At 38.9% G+C, this 21642-nt stretch overlaps 1 protein-coding gene across 1 annotated transcript in view; it reads right to left on the bottom strand.

Moving 5' to 3' along the window:
- The window catches only part of ATKRS-1 (lysyl-tRNA synthetase 1), a 161052-nt gene extending 150489 nt beyond the window's left edge, over positions 1-10563 (bottom strand). Inside the window, exons 1-3 of the mRNA XM_089384261.1 lie at positions 10108-10563; positions 9884-9956; positions 9206-9286 (exon numbers count right to left, since the gene is read on the bottom strand). Coding sequence (XP_089240387.1) covers positions 9206-9286; positions 9884-9956; positions 10108-10199 — 246 coding nt within the window. The 5' untranslated portion in view covers positions 10200-10563. The remainder of the gene's footprint in view (positions 1-9205; positions 9287-9883; positions 9957-10107) is intronic.
- Positions 10564-21642: the final 11079 nt, after the last annotated feature.

The raw sequence follows: 21642 nt of genomic DNA, 5'->3' as shown, positions 1-21642 counted from the left end.
GAAAGGCAGAATAAGGCTTGCTAAGAGAAACAGACCAAGTGTGTTTGGTATTCTGAAGTATGATTGAAAGATAAGTGCTCAAAAGAAGTTGCAAAGATCTAAACCTCTAATGCCATATAACTTGAACTTCTGCAAGAAATATATTGTATAACTGAATAAGAGTTCTTGTCAAGAATGCAAAAGATATCTTGATTATATTGGCTGAGATATATTGTTGGAACAAGATTAGCATATGGCAGAGTTTTACTTCATTTGAGATATAATCTAGTAAGATACTCCAAAGATGCTATGAGATTCACGGCAGGATATTAGGTGTCAATAACATTTGGAAGTCTTAGTGATTTGTAAACCCTAGAAGACAAGAAGTCTTGAAAAGACCTAGGGTAAGTGGATAAAACCCTAGTGCTAGACCTAGATTGACGTTTCCACTGAAAGAAGAAACCCTATCTCATGCAAGCAAGGAAGGAAAGTGGTTGGTGATGAGGACAAGGATGATGAGTTTACAAGATGGATGCAAGAATGCAAGGATCAAGAAGGAGCTGTCAAACTCCCCTCATTTCCCCCTTGATTATTATCTTTTTATGATTACTCAATCTGTTGTCTGTATTTCCTTTTTGCTTGGTTATAACTGTTTCTTCCATGGCTTCTTAATGAGGGTTGCAGATACATTGTCAAGGCTGCCAATATTTGATAGCAAATGGAAGCATCAGGAAAAACGAAGCAAAATTGTGGCAAGAGGATTCTCCCAAGCTCGAACATAAACTCAGCCAGAGTGATTTGTGTTCAAGAAGGAGAAATTTATACTGACATCTAGAACTATGCCAGATGACCGAAAGAGCTCCTAGTTCAGAGGGCGCAGGCAGGTCAGCAAGTTTGAAGAATGCCATAATGGAGATTATGCCAAGATCTGTGGGAAATTAGAGATGACTTCAAAATGGATCTACAAGATCAAGCTTTCAGTAGATGGCAACCTACATAAGTACAAAGGGAGATTTGTGAAGGTTCTCCCAAAAAGAGGGAGAAGACTAATGACAAGACGTTTACTCCAGTTGACAAGTACATTTATGTTAGAACTATTATTATTGATTTAAAAAATGCACCAAGTGATTGTGGAGATCACTTTCCCCAGTCGAGTAATTGAGGAAGATGAAGTGCACATAGAGCTACCACAGAGCTTTGAGGTACATGAGAAGAAGGCATTGTATGAACCGCGGGCATGGTATTCTTGGATAGATGGATATCTTATGAGTCCTGGTTGATCTTGTTATCATCTGACTTGTTTTTTACGGGAGCAAAAGGACTTCCGTGACAGAGGGGACAACAGTGGCAGGAGGATTTGCCTTCATGATAGAGGGAGCAATCAAGCCCTACTTTGGTGTTAGATGGAGTTGACCATTGAGTTCAAGATGAAGGATCTTGGTTGGACACTTTACTTCTTAGAACTAGAAGTGTAGCAAAAGTTGGATAAGCATGGTATCACGATCCTTCAAAGGGAGAAGCCAAGATAAGTAGCAGAGGGAGAAGCCAGGACCAGGATTGCCACAACAAGATCTATTTCAGTGTCAAAGGGAGCACCTAGTCAGGGTGACCGGAAAGTAGCTAAGGCACAACATGTGTTGAGGTGCCTGCATGGTACAATTCGGTGTGAAATGAGAAGCACAGTTGCAGGGATATACAAATTCAAATTGGGCAAAGAGTGTTGATGACAAGAAGAGTAAATCAGGATAATGATTCAATTTGGATTCTGCTTGGGCAGGAAGCAGACATCTATTGCACTCATGACTGCAAAGGCCAAATATATTGCAGTTAGTTTAGCGAGTTGTGAAGCAGTGTGGCTTCAATAATTACTCACAGGACTGTTTGAGTAAGTGCAAGAGACGACCATGATGACAAGTCGAAGCACATTGAGATCAAGTACCGAGACATGGTAGAGAAGGGAGCAGTGGGGTTCCAATGCATTTCTACAGTCAAGCAAGTTGTTGACACTCTCACAAAGCCTCTATCCCAAGGAGAAGTTTGTACACTTCAAGAACAAGCTTGAGAAGTCTGTACGCATCAAGGGCAAGCTTACGAACTCTGTACACAACGGGAAAAAGCTTGACAAGTTTGTATACTTCAAGGACAAGTTGGAGTAGCTGATAATGTTTTCCTTAGTCAGAGGGAGTGTCGATGTTGTAGCATCAAGGGGCAGAGATTCTCCCTAAGTCAAAATATAGACAGGTCAAAGTATTGACCAAGGGCCACAAAATGTGGCGAGGGAGAATGGCCCAAAGTGCTCCCCAGGTGGGCGAGTGACTGCCTTTAGCATCAGACAAAAGAGTTACCATTCAATTAGCATGTAGGACTAGTAATAGCCCAGGGTTTCACCATAGGTCACAGGTGTTGACCAGGTTCCAATTGATGACCTGGATAATTGGTGAACAGCTCCAAGTGATGACTTGTTGAACATGATGTTGATGAAGGATGCTTTCCACAACTAGTGGATAGATACATCAACATAGCTAGCTCATTCAACCTTTTCTTAGAGAAAAATTTCAACAAGAGAACATTTAGATAGTTATTATGAATACCTCCCTAGCTAAGAGGGAGTGTTGAATTTTGTAGCTATGGTTGGCCTTCCTTTCAAATAAATGTAATGATAAACTCAAGGTATGTTCTTCATGTCAACTTCAAAAAGAGGGAAATTTGAATTTTCAAATTATGAATTTTTGCCTCCAAAATGTAAGGTCGGCTCCAAGTCAGCCCATCCCTAAAGACGTGTCTATTCATGCTTCCTTGATCTCTATATAAAGGCCATTCCACCTCTTCCATTGCGCAGAATTCGAATCACAACATGGATATCTACTGAGGTTATTTAAAGGATGAATATGAGGCTCTAGAAGGATGAATCTAAGGAAGGAAGAAATCTGAGGCAGATCTAATTCCTTGATGAAGGCCAAAATCTCCAAGGCACAGCAGAACGAGTTTATGAGGCTACTTATTGTTGAGGTTTGACCTAGTTATGTTCACGATCAGTTTGACCTTTGTTTTGATTGGAAGGATTTGATGCATCCCTTGTTGAACTGATTTCTCTAAAGGAAAGGTTGTTGGGTTTTTCCCCCAAGTGAGTTTTCCCGGGGAAAAATTCTTGTGTTTCTTCTTTAGCTATCTCTTTGTTTCTACTGTTGAGATCTTTTGTGTAACTGCTTTATGATCAATGTGAATACAAGAAAGATTAATGTAAGAAGTCATTGTTGAAAATAGTAGCGAATAAGGTCTTCTTTGACTTGTGCCTTAGTCAAAGAGACCACAAGTAATCTTTCTTAGCATGCACAAGTTCATATAAATTAGGAAGAGTTCCTATAAGTTAGGACGAGTTCATGAAGCAGTTTAACTCATGCAAATAATTGGAGGCTCAATTTGTTTGTGTCTTAGTGTGAATTAGATTTGGGAAAGGGCAAGTGACAAGTCTCAATGGTTATTTGTGGCTAGGACAAGTCGCAAGAGCCAATTAGACTTAGTTAACTAGTCAATCACAAGTCAGAGTTCCAAAAATAAACTTGCCAAATTTAGATGGGTCGAATTGCTTATAACAAGGACGAAGGCACATAATTGAATCATTGTTTTGTGAGCACAATATTGTGAGACAAGACAATAGAGAGCATGAGTTTGAGTGACAAGAGTTTGCTTGTGTTGTGTGCATACTTGAATACCAAGTGCGCATGGATTGAGGGATTTGCACTACAAAATAGGGAGGCCTGCGCATAAATTTAGGAGCCCAATGTGCTGCAAAGTAGGAGACTTTGTGCACATGAAAGAAGGCTAGTGCGCAAAAGAATTTGGGCCTGGTTGTACACAGAGTATAGGAGTAGAGATCAAGTACGGATCTAGGCAAGTCTATGTTAGGTCAGCAAGAGAACATCTTTATCCTCATAGACAGATTGTCTTGTATTTGTTCAAATTACTCTATCAATAAAACTACAGCAAGTATTGTGTGAATGTGTTTTTATTTCTATTCTATTCTGCTGCAAATTGGTAGAAAAATTATGTGTCTTGGTGCAAGGATTAGTTTCAAATTTGTTCACTACAGCAGTTGCAAAATTTCAAGGAAATTCTACATGGTATCAGAGCAAGGAACAAAATAGGTACCAGCACAAGTTGATTGGCACATCCAATGCAACATCATAAAAAGAATCTCCCAAGTCTTGGTACGGTTTCCAAGATGCAGTAAGTGGTAGAGAAAATTTTCCCAAATGGGAAAGGCTATGGACTGATTGTGTTCGAGAAGAGATCCGGGGAGGGACCAGAGATGGTAGATCGATGAAGACAAAGGACAAGGAGAACTTTTCCTTGGCAAGCAAGAGCAGCAAGGCCAAGGGAAAAGAGGGCCAAGGAGTTGTCGAGTCCAGTTATAAGGAAAAGAAGAAGGTTCTAAGCGAGATCAAGTGCTTCCGTTGCCATGAGTTTAAACAATATGCCACTAAGTGTCCTAAGCGAAAGGAGTCTAGTAAGGATCATGTAGTTGCATCAGCAGAGGTAGATACATTTTTTGCCCAGTTCAAGAAATATTTTTCATTGATAGCTTACGTGGCCAACTCAACAGACAGCAGTGTATGGTATATTGATTTAGGAGCATCCTTCCACATGACCAGGAAGAAGAAGAGTTTCGGCCACCTGAAGGAGAAGTACATGCAATTTTAGATTGAGCTAGGAGATGAAGGTATGTATGCAGTTAGAAGAGTTGATACTGTCAATTTTTAGAGGGAGTTAGGTAGTCCTCCCCATCTCAGAGATGTCCTTTATGTTTCAGGATTAAAGCAAAATCTTGTTTCAGTAGCTACCCTTGAGGACAAGGGTTATGATGTCATCTTTAGCAGAGGTAAGGCTTACCTCTAGCACTTAGCTTTTGGATGTAAGAAGCAAATAGGTGTAAGGTAGAAGAATCTCTACAAGTTCGAGGTAGAGACAGGTACAGCCTTGAGCAACAAGCCAAGGAGAGCTCAAAGTAGAGAAGTGATGGTTGAGGAGAAAAGAACTCAAAGGGAGTCCTTAGAGCAAGAGCAGATTAGAGTACCTAAGAAGAAGTTACTCAAGATGGAGCCTCAGCCAGTATCTCAATGTGAGTCTAAGCTAGTTAGCAGTTGGGCTAACCAGCAGGATGACGAGGAGCATAGCCCAAGCCAAGTGGAGGCAACCACTCAATCAGTTACTCCTAGAATAGGAAGAGTTCAAGCCACGTGGGCAGAGGAATTGTTTAAAAGAGATCAAGAAAGAGTTGGATCTCCCATTACCACCTTCAACCATAGTAAACAGCCACAAAGGTACACAGGGTACATGGCACTTATCACTGAAGTGATGGACTCACAGAACATGTTTGAAAAAAACAAGTCTTTAGATCAGGGTCCGCAAAAGAAAGCAAGGAAGTCTTCTAGTTCAAAGGGAGTGGTTGCTACAAGAAAGAAAGTGGTAATGTTGGAGACAAATCCAGATGGACAAGGTTCTTCCAAAAGCATCTTCCTCGCTAAGAGGGAGTGTTGAAAATAGTAGCGAGTAAGGTCTTCTTTGACGTGTTCCTTAGTCAAAGAGACCACAAGCAGTCTTTCTTAGCGTGCACAAGTTCCTATAAGTTAGGACGAGTTCCTAAAAGTTAGGACAATTTCATGAAGCAATTTAACTCATGCAAGTAGTTGGAGGCTCAATTTGTTTGTTTCCTGGTGCGGGTTAGATTTGGAAAAGAACAAGTGAGAAGTCTCAATGGTTATTTGTGGCTAGGATGAGGTGCAAGAGTCAGTTAGACACAGTTAACAAGTCAATCACAAGTCATACTTCTAAAAATAAACTTGCCAGATTTAGATGGGTCAAATTGCTTATAAGAATGACAAAGGCACAGAATTGAATCATTGTTTTGTGAGCACAAGGTTGTGAGACAAGACAACAGAGAGCACAAGTTTGTGAGAGGAGAGTTTGCTTGTGTTGTGTGTATACTTGAGTACCAAGTGCGCATGGATTGAGGGATTTGCGTTACAAAATAGGGAGGCCTTTGCGCACAGATTTAGGAGCCCAATGCACTGCAAAGTAGGAGACATTGTGTGGTGGAAAGAAGGCTAGTGCGCAGAAGAATTCGGGCCTGCTTGTACGCAGAGGATAGGAGCAGAAATCAAGTAAGGATCTGGTCAAGTCTATGCTAGGTCAGCGAGATAACATCTCTATCCTCATAGACAGATTGTTTTGTATCTGATCAAATTACTCTACCAATAAAACTACAGAAAGCAGAGTATTTTCCCCACTGGGTTCCCTGGAAAAATTATGTGTTACTGTATTGTGTGAATGTGCTTTTATTTCAGTTCTATTCCGCTGCAAATTGGTAGAGAAACTCTGTCTTGGTGCAACAATTAGTTTCAGATTTGTTCACTACAGCAGTTGCAGAATTTCAAGGAAATTCTACAATCATAAGAAGTAATTATCAAATTAGAAGGTCACAAAATATAAACAAACCCTACCCTAAAGAGCCAAAAATCACAATTCATAGAAAACATTTTCAACTAGAAACTCTATAATGGTTGAGAAAAAGAATCTATATTTTATTAAATCAAAGAGGGGCACGAAGGACATATCAACTATCAACTAAGACATGACAAGATGGAAACATGTGAGGACATTCAGATCTTTTAATGAAGAAAGTATTCAGTATTAACTATCACGAGCGATGAAAAGAAGACAGATGAAACTATATTAACCAATAACATGTAGTGGATCAGATATATCTTCTAAGGAAATAATTGAATTGGTTCTCAGTTAAAAAAAAAAAAAAATAGGAAGTTAAATTTGTGTCATGTTATAAATAAAAATTAAAATCTTTTGTCAATAAATCTTTCTGAAAGAAATTTACCAATAGAATGAATTACATATATTGCATTTAAATAGTGATGAGATAAGAACAGCCTGAATAACAAAAAGATAAGTTTCTTCGGGAAAATAATAAATACTAACTCATAGATGCCTTTTTTATATTCAATAGACTTTCGTAGTCATAACAAATTACTGTTACAGGATTAATCTGTCACAGGATAATGCTCTACCATCTAAGTACCAAACAATTAGATTGTGATCAAGACCTCTATGAAGAGGAAGTTTTACAGGGGATTCACCTTATAAAATTAAGAGCACTAGAGTGATCATTAAAATGTGAAATTTGACAGGGGATTCAAAGAGAAATCCATGCAGAGATGAAGCAGGATGAGCAGTATAGAAATATGAAATTCAGATCATTAGTGTTTATAGTTTGAGTATAGTTCAAAGTTCCAAAGTTCCAACAGTGAAGCTGAGTTTATTGCTCTTATCCAAGGTCCTAGATTATTTTTAGCAAGAAGCATAAAGCACTCGACTGTTTCAGCGATTTGGATGTCAGTCATTAACCTTGTCAAATAGTATTGAAGGAATACAGGAGCACATACCAAGGAGTTAATTAAACGCATGGTCAAGTTGTTGAAGATCTCAATATTTATTATTAGGTAATGTCCCAATGAACCAGAACAGACAGGCAGACAAAACAACTTGAGAATTCCATTTGACCAAACGAGGTTAAAATTGATCTCTATAGTGAGAGAATCATATAACAAAATCTCAGCTGAGGATAGTTGAATTGATTTGGATCTTACTGGAACTTGTGTCATTTCATTGATCAGAATGCCTCTACATGTAAAGTTGAGACCTGATCACCATTGCCAAGACAGTAATAAATTGTGCATTTCATCATAGCCTTCTCCCTTTATATGATAATGATTGCCTCTACATGAAAACTTGAGACCTGATCACCATTGCCAAGACAGTAATAAATTGTGCATTTCATCATAGCCTTCTCCTTTTATATGATAATGATTGCCTTGGCTTTGTTTGCATCCATTAGATAACGGTCCTACTTATGACATTAAAATGATCACACATCAAGGAGGTCAAAGCATGGCAGAAGAATGGACTGCAGGCAGCCAAATTCTAGCTTGATGCTAGCTCTTATCAATCATATTAAGTGGCCGTGGTTATCTGTTGCTAACTGCCAGCTTGTAATCCATCAAAACAGCTAATTGATTGGTTATAGTTATTCCATTCCAAAATGTGCATTAGATAAGCTCCTTCAGTTTTGTTTGCAATATTTCAACGTGCTCCAGATGCTGCATGAAAGCACATGTGTTTGAAAGAGTTAAGTGAGGATGTGGGGTATAAACTTGGTGGATTCAGAGAAGAGATAACATAGCTAAGAGATACGATGATGTCTTCCTCAAAGAGTTCTTTTGAGGAACAAACAATTGCTAGCTGCAAGACTTACAGCAAAAAGAGATGCACAAACCGAACATTTGGAAGGAATTTACATGAGATCATAGTTTCAACTGATAAATTCAAGCCAGTGGCAACTGAAGTAGATCATTAAGTGTCTCAAAAACCAGTTGTTTTTAAAAAAAGGGCAAGGTTGAATGACTGCTTTTAAAGGATAACTTGAACAACTTTGCTTGTGAGTTTGATTTTGATGGCATATGAGTCTTTGTATCAAGTTATCTTACCCTCTTTGTTTGTATTTTTGCCCATTTGTCTCGATATGTGTCAAGTCAGACTCCAAATGTTAAAGAGGTTAGACAGCTACATAACAAGAAAGCTATCAATCCCAGGTTGTTATACAGTGAGAAATTTTTACATATAGAATGCATGGTAAACAGACATGGTTGACAGTCTAATGAATTAAAAATGTGCATTACTGCAATTTAAGAGCACCCACTATGGACAGAGGATCCAAGCTGTAATTCCTTATGGCAATGCATAGTTTTACGCATTGTAGACAATTTAAAATATTGATGGAACAAGGTTCGAAGATTACAGTTTGTGCATAATATCGGGCAGCAGATTTCTGTCTCTATCAATCCTTGAAGTGAAAATATTTTTACCGAGGAGCAGAAGAGACTATTTGATTGCAAAGTCCCATTAATAATTAAGGATAAGTAATAACCAAGGGAACAATAGAAAAAACACCAAAATCCAATTATGAGATGATTGGATGTGAGCCTGGATTCTCTAGTATTTCTAATTTATTCAAAATATAACATCAATGTCGATAACTTCGACAGTTTCTGACCATTAACAGTGTTTATTTATGAAAAGATGAGCTCCTCTTCTGAAATAAGTAAAAAAATATTTAACTGTGGCTGAAATAACCAAACTGCAAGTATCCGATACCAACCGTAGGATCCATGTTCTCCTCGTCATCTTCCATGCTTTGGTGCTTCTGCGCCTGTGTGGCCGATGCAGATGCAGCTGCAACCTGCATTCGGAATGAAATTAGTGGCAACTTAAACGTCTCTGCATTCATAAAGAGACTATTACAACCCATAAACTCCAATTAAGGAAGTCTACTTCACCCTGGGCAGATTACATAAGGTACTATAGATAAATATCAACTTTTTTTAAAACAGGTTTCTTTGAACTCCAGAAGCATTACAATAGGTCTGCAATATCAGGCGCCACAAGCAACCCACTTTCACGGGCAGGACAAGCCCTGGAGGATGAACAACTAATCACGAGCACTTCGGCTAAGTTGTTGCAAGAAGGAACCTCAAATCACCAGGACGTGCACCTGGCCCCGACGGCTTATTCGTGCTTTGGCGATAATTGAGCATTCGTAGGTGGCCTGGGATGCCACTGCCTTCGACGCTGAAACATCGGTATTACTTACAACCAATACCCGAAGATGAAGTTTGCAGTAGTTAAAACCAATAAATAGTGTTGTGGGGGTCATTTTCCAGTAAATATAGAGGTAAAATTGAATAACAGGTTATAATTATGACAAATTGTCCTAATTCAGCGTAATATATATCAGCAATGAAGAGTGAAAAAAGGATAGTAAAATGCGAGCATTTACCTTCTTCTTCTCCTCTTCTTTGAGACGCCTCTCCTCTTCCTTCTGGCGGAGCTTTGCTTCCCTCTTCAAAGCGCTGCACACAAAACATAATCATTAATAAATAATTATAGTTTGCGTCACTCTGAAGCGTTTAGCTGTGAAATGGCTTCAAACAAAAAAATTGAAAAAATAGCAAGTGCAGGGATGAACGGATGAATATAAAAACAATTGTTATGATTACTGACTTCTTGCTAGGAGCAGCTGCAGGGGTTGCAGGGGGCGAGGGTTCGCGCTGTGAAGCAGACATTGACTGTTGATCCTCTGTAACGTCTCCCATTGTGTTTGCTGCTCCCCAAAACCCTTACGCCTGCTGAAGTCCTCGGGGAAGGCTGGCTCAACGGAGAAAATGTGGAACCAATCTAGGTATAGATTAAGTTTTATAAAGGTAGCGGGAAATGGTCTAGGGTTTTGGTCACGGCCCCTTATTCCACAGCAACGAGAGCCAAGAATAAAACGGATACTATTAGTATTCTACTTTTGCTTTTCAAAAAGAAATGTGGTCTCTCGGCACTCCACACACCACGCAGGCAAGAACGTTGAGAGGAGTAAGACATCGACTAAGTTGTTAATGGAACAGAGGGAAATGAATGAAGGGCTTTTAATGACCAAGCGTACAAGGGACCTAGGATTCGAACCCATCACAACTTCACACACTTTTTTTTCAGGACTCCCGCTCATCACAATTTCACACGTTTTTTCTTAGCAGGCGCTCATCACAATTTCACACTTTTTTCTTAGCAGGCGCTCATCACAATCAATTTCACACTTTTCTCTAAGTCTACTTTCTTACTTCCGGAGTGAGGAGGAGAATTCCCAATAGGTGAGGTCCTCAGAAGATGATAAAGTTAGCAATTATTTTGGAGAGGAGTTGCTTACATTGTGTGGGGTTTTTAACTTAATTATTTGCAATGGTTTAGATAGATGGAAAAGGTCTCAGAACTTCACTTGCAACATATACAATGGAACAAGTGGCGTTGCTTATGTGATGTGTTCACAAAGCTTAATAGAAAAGATAGACGAAGTTAGTATTGGAGAGCATATTTGGGACTTAAAATCAGACCATAACCCAATTTATATAAGGTTATCATGGTGAGAAGAAAGGCAGCATTGGAAGAAAACCCAATGCTCTCGACAAACAATATCAAAGGGCAAAATTCTTCTAACACAAGAAAATTGTACTATCTTCAAAACAATGTTAGAGAGATTAATTCAGAAGGACAAAATTGGTTTCAAAAGCTTCAACAGTCATGAGTTAACAAATATAATTCAAAGTGCACTTGAGACGTGCAAAAGAGCAAAAATAGGAAATCATAATCAAATTGTTTCCCTGTAGATGTTTGGTTTGATGAGGAATGCAAAATGGCAAGGAGAACCTTGAAAAAGGCAGGAAAGGAGAAGATGAATGTAAAGTTATATAAGCAGATACTAAAAAGGAAAAAAGATGAGTTCATGCAAACAAGGAGAGAAGAGTTAATATATTTAAGCAAGAATAATCCAAAGCTTTTCTAGCAGGAACTACAACCAAGAAAGAAACAAATTGAAAATAATTTTACAGCCAATCAATGGTTTGAATATGCAAGGCAACTCTATGAGAAAGAATATGAGGCGGAGTCCCCCCCAGGATCAACACAAATTCAAAGCTCTTCACATTACAGGAGGTGGAGAATGGAATTAAGACGCTGAAAACAGGAAAGGCAAAGGACTTGGTTGAACTTCAAGCAGAGTATCTAAAATGGGGAATGAACACCCTTGCACCACACATCATGGAAATATTCAACAACATCATTTAACAAGGATTCCCAAGAGACTCGACAACTAGCCTAGCAATACCCCTTTTTAAAAGTGGAGACATTAATAATCCATCCAACTATAGAACAATTATGATCAATCCTTTGTTTGCAAAGCTTTTCGGCAACATGGTAGAAGATAGAATTAGTAAGTGGGTACAAGTAAAAGAAAAGAGGGCAAGAGGACAAGCGAGTTTTAGGCCGAAACGTTCTACAGTGGATCATGGCATCACGTTGAGACACATCGTTGAAAAGGTTTGGGAGGACAAAGAAGAAGTATTTTGTTGCTTTGTTGACTTCAAAAAAGCATTTGACACAGTCACTAGGGATAAGTTGTGGCGTAGAATGGAAGAACTTGAAATTCCTATGCATTATAGAGGTGTTGTCCATGGACTTTACGAAGTGAAAGTCAAAATTAGAACCTCAACAAGCATTTCAGAAAGCTTTAAAAGTGACATTGGAGTCAAGTAAGGTTGCCGTCTATCCCCTACTCTTTTTGGTCTATATATTGATAAATTGGAAGAGTGGCTAAATCTGCAAGGTTGAGATGGTGTTTGGTTGGGGGAGTTTGTGATAAAGCTTCTTTTATCTGCTAATGATATTGTATTGATTTCTAAATCGGCCCATGGATTGCAAATGCACTTATATCCCCTTGAGCATTTTTGTAGAGCAGTGGGGATGCAAGTCAATATTAGCAAAACCAAAATAATATTTTTTTGTAATAAAAGGAAGAAGAGTCAACATACTTTCTTCTTTGAAGACAGCATTCTTGACGAAGTAAATGAGTACAAGTACCTTGGGATTGATTTCAACAACAAATTCAATTGGGAGGACTCCAGAAATAAGATAATTTTAGGAGGGTGGAAAGCATTATATGCTCTTCAAAATATATGTAGAGAGGCAGAGTTATGGGATTGGAAAACGATTAAAGTGTTTTTTTGACTCCTAGTTTGTCCAGTGATGCTATATGGGTGTGAATTGTGGGCTAGCAGCACTCCTGTCTCAAAACGGAAACAAATTGAGAAAATCCAAAAACGCTTGATCATGAGCAAGTTCAAAATAAAAAAGTTCAGTACCTTATGAGATAATGTTGAGTGAAATAGGAGCAACTCTCATTGAAGCAATTGCTATGGTACGGCTCATAAGATATCTAAAAATAATTGAGCAAATGGGAGTAGGTAGATGGCCTAATGTTATCTTCTATAAAGGCATGAGTGAAAGAAAGAGAACATGGATGAAACAAACTACACATGGATGCAAAAATGGAATATCTACCTCAATGTATGTCCCACAAAAAGCAAGGAGCTAAAGGATTTTGTTATGGAGAAGTTTCGTAAAAAGGTATGGGGAAAAGAGTTGGGTAGAAAGAAGAAATATTACATTGAGGAATTCAACCCTAAGTGTGATCTACAACAAAAAGAGTTCATTGGAGCTAGCATTTCATAGAGGGCAAAGGTTCTTATTGCTCAATTAAGGACGAACTCACATCAACTTCAGTGTGAAACAGGACGGTGGAAAAGGCCTAAAAAAGCTTGGGAAGAACGGGTGTGTATATTTTGCACGTCTGGGGTTGTGGAATCGAAAAAACATTTCATTTTGGAATGTGATGCATTCAAAGACATCAGAGATAGTTATGAGAAATGTTAGCATCAATTTCTTGGCATTCTCTTTTTATCGAGGGGATTGTTGGAAGGTTGGGCCAGCTCATCATCAATTTGAATCGGAAAATGATTGAATTGCAAAAAGCAAAAAACAGGGAACTAATGGTCTCATAGACTATTTTTAGTCTCGTGGACCTTAAAATATCATTTCATTAATATTTCAATGAAAAAAACATTCCTAATAAAATAATATTAGTTTTATTTTTTTGGGGGAAATTTATAATTTTTTATTTTTTGAGTTTTTAATTTATTGGGAGAAAGTTATAATTGTGGCTAGAGGCACTCTCCAACTCTTGTGAGGTTAAACATGTAATGTTTTGTTAAACATTTTGACTCGATAAAAATAAAACAAAATTATATTATATTATATTTATATTTGTATTTAACAATTAAACTAGCCTAGATCTATCTTAACTCTAGATCTACCAAGCACCGAGAGGGATCAGATCTCTTTTAGACTGAAAAGAAATTTGATCCCTCTCAGTACTTAGTAGATCTGGAGTTGAAATGGATCTATGCTAGTATAAAAGTAAGTTAAGAGTAAGAGGGAGGTGTCAAAATGCTAAAAAAATTATTTTATTTAAGCATACCATATAATTATAAAAATTTAATCATTATTTAAGCATGCTATATAATTATTAAAAAAATAGTAAGTGCATGGCATTGGTAGACTTTGCTAGTTGGGCATGACAATCTCTGCTCAACCAACATGCTATAGTTGAACCCAAGGGAAGCACCTTAAATTATGCAAAAAGTTGAAATGCCCATTTAATGGTAAGTAATGTTACATCATCACCACCTAACCATAGACAACATTCTATCACCTCCTTTAAGCCAAACACTTTTGAACAACTGACCACCCAATGTAGAATTTTGTTGTCTTTGACTAAGCCAACCTATTGTAGTCCTCAAATGGTCATGTACCTAGTGGCAACAAGATTCCACTTACACTTCACACATCAATGATGTTTCCTTTCCATGGCTAACACAATATTCAAGTCATTGCAAATTTACATCATCCTCCCTTAAGCTTGTGTTGCAATGCTTTATCAATGATCAACCCATGTTAGGGGGATATCCTTAGTCCTCCTAGTCCACGCCAAACTAATACACCATCCTAATTGTCTCATGAATCAACCTGAGTCACTCACAAAGTCTATCAAACATATAAAGTCATTGCCCACTCTTAGTCATGTTTACCCAACATGTCATCCATTGTGCCATTGCTAATGGCACCTCAAGTAAGATCCATGCATTCTCCCCCACTTTAATTGTTGGCATCCCCATCAACATGGCCCTATTGGCTTCTCTAATGGATGAGATGGTGAAGAGACACTTTGTAATTTTTGCATTTAAACGTGTTGTTGATACCATTTGTCATGAGGGTAAACTTTTCAATCCACTTAAGCATCTAATACCACTCGAGAAGGCTAGTTGTTATATGGCATTGACATGACATTACTAGTTGTGCATGACCATCAACCTCGTATATCACTTGAACTACGCATAACCAACATGTCCTAACCGAACCCAAGCTAGGCACCTTAAACTATAGGAAATGTTGAAGTGCTTGTTTCATTATAGGTGACATTGTGTCATTACCACCCACCTGTAGACAACCTTTCACTGTCTCCCTCAAGTTAACACGCTTGAATAACTAACCACCTAATGTAGGACTATGTCGTCTCCATCAAGACCAACTTCTTGTAATTCTCTAAAGGTCATGTACCTAGTGGCAATAGGCTTCCACTTACCTTCAATACACTCATCAATAATGTTGTCTTGGCATGGCTAACACACTATTTACCATATTTCCAAATTGTGTTATCCTTTGGTGAATTTGTGTTGCAACACTTCATTGATCATCCATCCTTGTTAAGCTAGACATCCTTCATCCTCCTAGTCCACACCAAATTAGTACACCATCTTGAATGTCTCAAGGATCATTGTGAGTCAATCATGAGGGTTACGAAACGATAAAGTAGTCATGTGACCTTTATCATGTTTGCTAAGCATGCTATATATGATGACATTTCTAGTGGCACCTCGAGTAAGGTCCTTACATTCTTCCCAACTTGAATTGTTAACATCCTCATCAATACAGCACCATTTGATTCTCCAATGAAAGGGGTGTGGATGGTGAAGAATACTTCCATAATTCTACATTCAAACATGGCTTTAATACCATTTGTAATGGGGTTAGACTTTTTATTGCACTTGAGTGTCCAATACCACTCAAGAAACATGCACACCAAGCATCTTCAACATGACCTTACTAGTTGAGCATGACCATCAACCATTTGTATCGCTTGTGTTGCACCTAACTGCCATGTCCTAACCAAAACTAGGTTAGGTACCTCAAACTGATTAGGTAGTCAATATTTAGCTCAAAATTCAAAGTTCTCATATTGGCTCAAAAATTGTATGATTGCTTCCGTCTCGTCAAGACGATCGCAATGCAATTCATTTCATCGAAAACGGAGTCTGGATGAAGGAGAAAAGGCCTGCTGCTTGTTTTCCTAAATAACTAAAAAAAAATTGCAGAATGATGACATGGCAGTCCAATCAATAGTTCAGTCAGCAAGGGGAATCTTCTTCAGTTTTCATCCAATGGAGCTGTGACAAATGTCACCTTCGGATTCTCCAACATGGTTGTGTGCAAGGGAAATTGCCTAATTGGCCTCTAAGGTAGAATTTGATTTATTTTATTATTTAATTAAATATTATTATATATAATTTTTATGTTATATATAGTTAATGTATTTGATATATATAAAGACTGCAACAATTACCACAGAGCTGTAGTCCCGGAAGCGAGAAGAGATCATGGATTTTTCCCCAGTCGCCGTCGCTCCTAGGCCTGTTGGCCCCTTCCCCTGCCCTCGAAGTGCTGTTGTCGGCTCGAATGGCCGTCATTGCAGGCCCAACGAAGTCGCCTGGTGGTTTATGGACGCGTCGTTAATGTCTGTCGTTGCTAGTGGCCTGGTGGCTCACGCGGGCTCAAGGGGGCACATGAAGTCAGCCACCACTGAGATCTGCGGAAGGCCCCTGGTGGACTCTGCGTCGAGGGGTTTAAAGAAGAAAGAAGAAGGCGGCCTCATCGGAAGGGTCACCCCGTGTAGAAGGGCAGGCAGGTTTTCACGAAAATGCTCAGATTGGAGTGATGGAATCCCTGTTGCAGCGGCCAGCGTTGTCCAAAGGGAAAGAAGCGGGAGTGTGAGAGATTTAAGAAGTTTGGACATCCAGCACCAGGTCCGGTTACCTCTTCTTTTCGGAACCAAGGAGGATGTGGGGCAACTGTTTGACAAAATGTCCCATCGAGTAGTATCCCCTGTTAGGAGCCTGTTTTCACTCTCAGCTCATAAGGAATGTGTTGAAAGGGTTGTAGGTGTCCGGTATAACCCTCAAGACTCGGTGGAGGAATGGCCTATGCACAGAGGCGCGTACACCAGTCCTCTCGGACATCAGGGTCACAGCGGTAAGCAGAGAACAGCTATCTCGGTTCCTCTTTTGATTCAGCCAGAATTGTTGGAAGAATCTCAGGAATTTCAAATCCAAGTTAAACTACAGGGAAAGACAAGGATGCATTGGGTTCGAGCAACAGATCTAGTCCAGGATCTACTGCAAAATCTGGAATGCCGGCTGGGGATCCCCTCCTCCCTCATCAGATTGTTATATAAGGGTAAGCAACTAATGAATCCCCTACCTCTCTCTTTTTACAGCATTCATAAGGACGCCTCCATCGAGGCTTCTTTTCGTTTAAGAGGTGGTTCCTTTGGGCAGAACTCCTCTGCCCCTTTTTTCTCTTACAAAGATGCAGCTAGCAAAGACGCTGCCCAACCTCAGTCTTCTTCGAAAATAGCCCTTCCAAAAGGGGCTCCAAAGCCTTTTTTGGTAGATAAATCAGAGGAAATTCCCTCCCTCAATTTCACTCATCCTGAGATTGAAAATCGTTTACAGATTTTCGAAGAATCGGCACTCATCTGCAGATTTAATGGGCTTTGGCCTCGCACAACAGAACTTTACCAATGGATCCACTCCACTTGGACCAAAAAAAGCAAGATTTACTTATGTTCAAAAGGATTCTTTATTGTAGTTTTTGACTCAAATGACGATTACCAGAAGGCCTTAATGGAAGGCCCTTGGTTCTGGGGTGCGGCTGGGCTCTTTCTCACCCCCTGGTTTCCAGACTTTGACCCTTCTACAGCAGTCATCACCAAGCTTCCCATTTGGGTCAGGCTCCCGAATCTTCCAGCTCATTTATGGCATACATCTGTTTTCATAGCCATTGGAGAATCTCTGGGACGGTTCCTGGCTGTAGACAGCTCAAGAAAGGAAAATGGTCTTTACACCTACGGCAGACTTTGTGCAGAAATAGACATCAGTAAAGGACTACCGGATCAGATTAAACTCAAGATTGGAGATTTCCATTGGACTCAAACCTTGGATTACGAGAACATAGCCTTCAGATGCCGCCATTTCCATCAAACGGGGCACCTCCAAAGTACATGTTCTCAGTTCCTCCAAAAAAAGAAGAATCTAAATCGCAAACCCAAATCCAAGCGATGGAATCCTTGTGAGCCTCCCCGCTCAATGTTCGATCTATATTTCTCTAGCTCGGATGAGGAGGAAACTGAAGATGTTTTGCAGAATGATGAGGCTACAGTAGCAGATGTGAAGAATGATGTGATTCCGATGGACACTCCCTCGGGTGCTCCAGCAGTATCCGCTGACCCACAGCTTTCTCAGAAACGTACTCATTTGTCTTCTTCCTCAGATTCTGACAAGGAGCTTCTGCCGCCTATGCAGAATAGTCTTCCGATTGTCATGGCTCAGTCAAACTCCACTGGATGGGTCAAAGTAAACAAGAAAAAAGGCAAAAAATGTCGTGTGGCTGGAAATGACTCCTCGGGGTAGTTCTCTGAGCCGAGTTCTTTCTTTTTGTTCTCCTTTGTCTACTTAGTCCTTTCATGGAATGTCTCTTAGCGCGAGGTGGTTTGCCTTTCACCGGTGGCTCCCTTGCTTTTCTGCTTCGCTTGCTTGCAAGCTTGATTGTACTATACTTTTCTTTTCTTAATAGAATTAGTCTTTATTCAGAAAAAAAAAATGTATTTGATATATATATATATATATATATATATATATATATATATAAATATCAAATATCAAATACATTAACTAGAAGTCTGAATTCCGAATGACATATAAATGTTATGGTGATGGCACATTAAATTATGGCGCATAAGTCAAGGTTACGTTGGCATATAATATATGTTAAAAAAATGTAAAGAGCGAGGGAATGGAACACATGACCTCCCCTACCCCACTCCATAAACCTTGCCAAGGCACAAAAGGGCGCACATTTAAAACAAGTAGCGCGCACATATTTTTATTGCCATAGTTAAGACTGACAGCAGGGTGGTGGGAGCTAGCCCTGCAGGCCAACCCCCACCCCATGCGACTTTCAAAAACGTGACCAAGGGCTAGCGCCAACGCTAAGCGCATTTAGTGCCCATAATTATGATTAACTGCTAATTAACTCTCAGTTAATGACGGATTAAGTTGGCTGAGATTTTGGAGGGAACGCCAAATTCGACGGAACTACCAGTTTTGGCAGACTTAACTGGAATCTCTCCAGATCTAGCGGAGGTTTTCTAGGAAAAACCGTTTGAGCCATAACTTACTCAATTTTCGACCAAATTGAGATAAAAAAGAAGTGTTCTTAGCTAATTTGGACCTTCTGAACACATTGGTATAGGTATCAAGAGCCATAGAGATTTGTAAACAACATTTTTTCCACGTTGAGCTAATATAGAGGCCCAAGCCATGGAAGCTGGACCAAGGAGATGTAGGCCAGGAAGGGTGAACTCCTTCATCAAAACATTGTGTTAATGTGTCTCTTTGATGGTTTGCTGTATTGTAGATGTTTGTTGTTCATTATTCATTTTTGAAGCTATTTTGCTCATGAATGTCTAGTTTAACTTAAGGAAATTTACTTGTTTGTAAGCACCATCAACTAAGGAAACCTCAGTACAAAAAGCAAGAAGCAAGCACATGTTTATAAATTTGTAATTGTTATTAGCACAAAAAAACTAATCATACAAATACAAATCACAAACTGTGTGAGATGTTGTAGTGTTCATCTCACTTTAGGAAATGTTGTGTCATTGCCACCCAACCATAGGCAACCTTCAATTGCCTACCCCAAGTCAAGAACACTTGAACAACGAACCACCCAATGTAGCATTATGTTATTTCCATTTAAGCCAACACTTCATAGTCATCTAAAGGTCATGTTGTTGGTGGTAGTAGACTTCCACTTATCTTCAATACACTCATCAACAATGTTGCCTTGCCACAACTAGCACTTTGTCCAACACATTGCCAAATTGCATTGTCCTCTACCAAGCCTACATTGTCCTACCTCATTAATTGCCCACCTCTGTTAGGTTGGACATTCTTGGTCCTCCTAGTCCACATCAAACTAGTATATTGTCCAAACCATCTCATGAATCAATGTGAGTCAATCACCAAGGCTACCAAATATATAGACACCATGCACACCTAGTCACATACATAGTGCACCATCCATCATGCCCTTGCCAATGGCACCTTGAGTGGGGTCTTTACGAGAGGGAATGGAGATTTTATTTATGAATACAACAAAAAAGTAAGTTGGATAAGTTGTTGGTGAATAAAATCTAATATATTGTTGGTTATACAAACTCCTACATAAAAGACTCTGCATTTTAGGTAAACAAGATCAAAGGAGATATAATCGAGGAAGAGGATGTATTGATCATTTTTAATATAGTTTTCTTGTATATTAAAATCCCCGTTGTTGAGGCCATCAATATTATCAATAATATAATGGATGGTGATATTGCAAAATTCGTTGAAGTATGCCTTAGATCTACATATTTTAGAGGTGAATACTAGAATGGATTGAAGGACTAACAATGATTCCCCTTTGTCACTGATGTTGATCTAGTATTAATATTCCCAATGACCTTTTTCAACTCTTACCTCCAATGCACAATTATTTGCAATATATCTTTTAAATAATATCAAAGAAATTAAAGAAAACCCACTTTTATTAAATATGCAACAAAAAGGTCGACCCATTCTACCAATTTACAAGGCCATATTGAGATTTCTTACAAATTGAACGTTTTATTATAACTCCCGACTAGGATTGGGGCAGACTCGTCTGTAGTTACTCAAGATTTGAACTTCCATGTGAGGATGGAGGTCAAGACCAACGATACAAAGCACTAAAACAAATGGTTTCGAATATAAGTCAGGCATGGCTACTGTAATATACATTACAATATAAAGCGTTGTGCAAAATTCCGACTGGGCCCTGTAGAAATTATGGTGTATATTTGTAGCTGCTCATGAAGTTTTAAATCAAAATCACAAGACACAAACCTACTCTACTACCATGCGGAAAGTAATTCACAATCTAAAAAAAAAATTCTCATAAATGCAATAAGAAATCACACACATGCAAATAGTGTTTTTTCCTAGGGAAAGCAAACTGCTAAAAACCCCAATGCTTGCTTGCATTAATCTGATGAATAGAGTTGTATTACAATTGCTTTGCTCAATTGAGCACAACCTGTAAGTGCATAACCCATCTCGCTGCTCACTACGAAGCTCTGACCCATACTTAGTCAATTTATGCCTCTGCTTGAGCTCTTATTTCCTTGTGTTGTTCCTTGAGAAATTAGGCCCCTATTATTTAGGAAATTCGTCAAATTGATTGCACAATTCCTTTAGGTTGATCATATGACTGCATGCAACACCTGTACACTTAATACTAGTTTATAATTGATGTTACACTGCCATGGAATCTCCACCAAGCCTAGGGAACTCGAATTCTCTGCATGCACTAGCTATTTTCGGTTGATTGATCAGTTAACTCAATGATCACTGAGTTTGAATGAAGTCCCACTACTTAACTGACCTTCCATTAGTTCCTCCAAAAGTTGGAACTAGTTTAACTGAAAACACCCTCAGATAACTAACCTTGATTTTTACAAATTAGCAATCACACATGATGAATTAAACTCTAACTCCTCCAACTTGAATTTACTTAGTAAATTGAGTGACACAAGCCACGTCACACAAGTTAACATCATCCAAGTTGACTGTTGATGTGGAAATTCGAATTTTCTCAATTTCATCAAGGAAAAATCAAATTGACAATTTGTTGTTGCATTTTTCAACACTCCCTCTAAGCAAGAAAGGGATTATCAACCACCATTAT

The sequence above is a fragment of the Pinus tabuliformis genome, chromosome Q (genome assembly GCF_031772625.1).
Source record: "Pinus tabuliformis cultivar Carrire ecotype Pingquan chromosome Q, CPIR1, whole genome shotgun sequence".
Taxonomy (NCBI): Eukaryota; Viridiplantae; Streptophyta; class Pinopsida; order Pinales; family Pinaceae; genus Pinus; species Pinus tabuliformis.
Note: the sequence above shows the minus strand (reverse complement) of the source record. Positions and strands in the feature narration are given on the sequence as shown.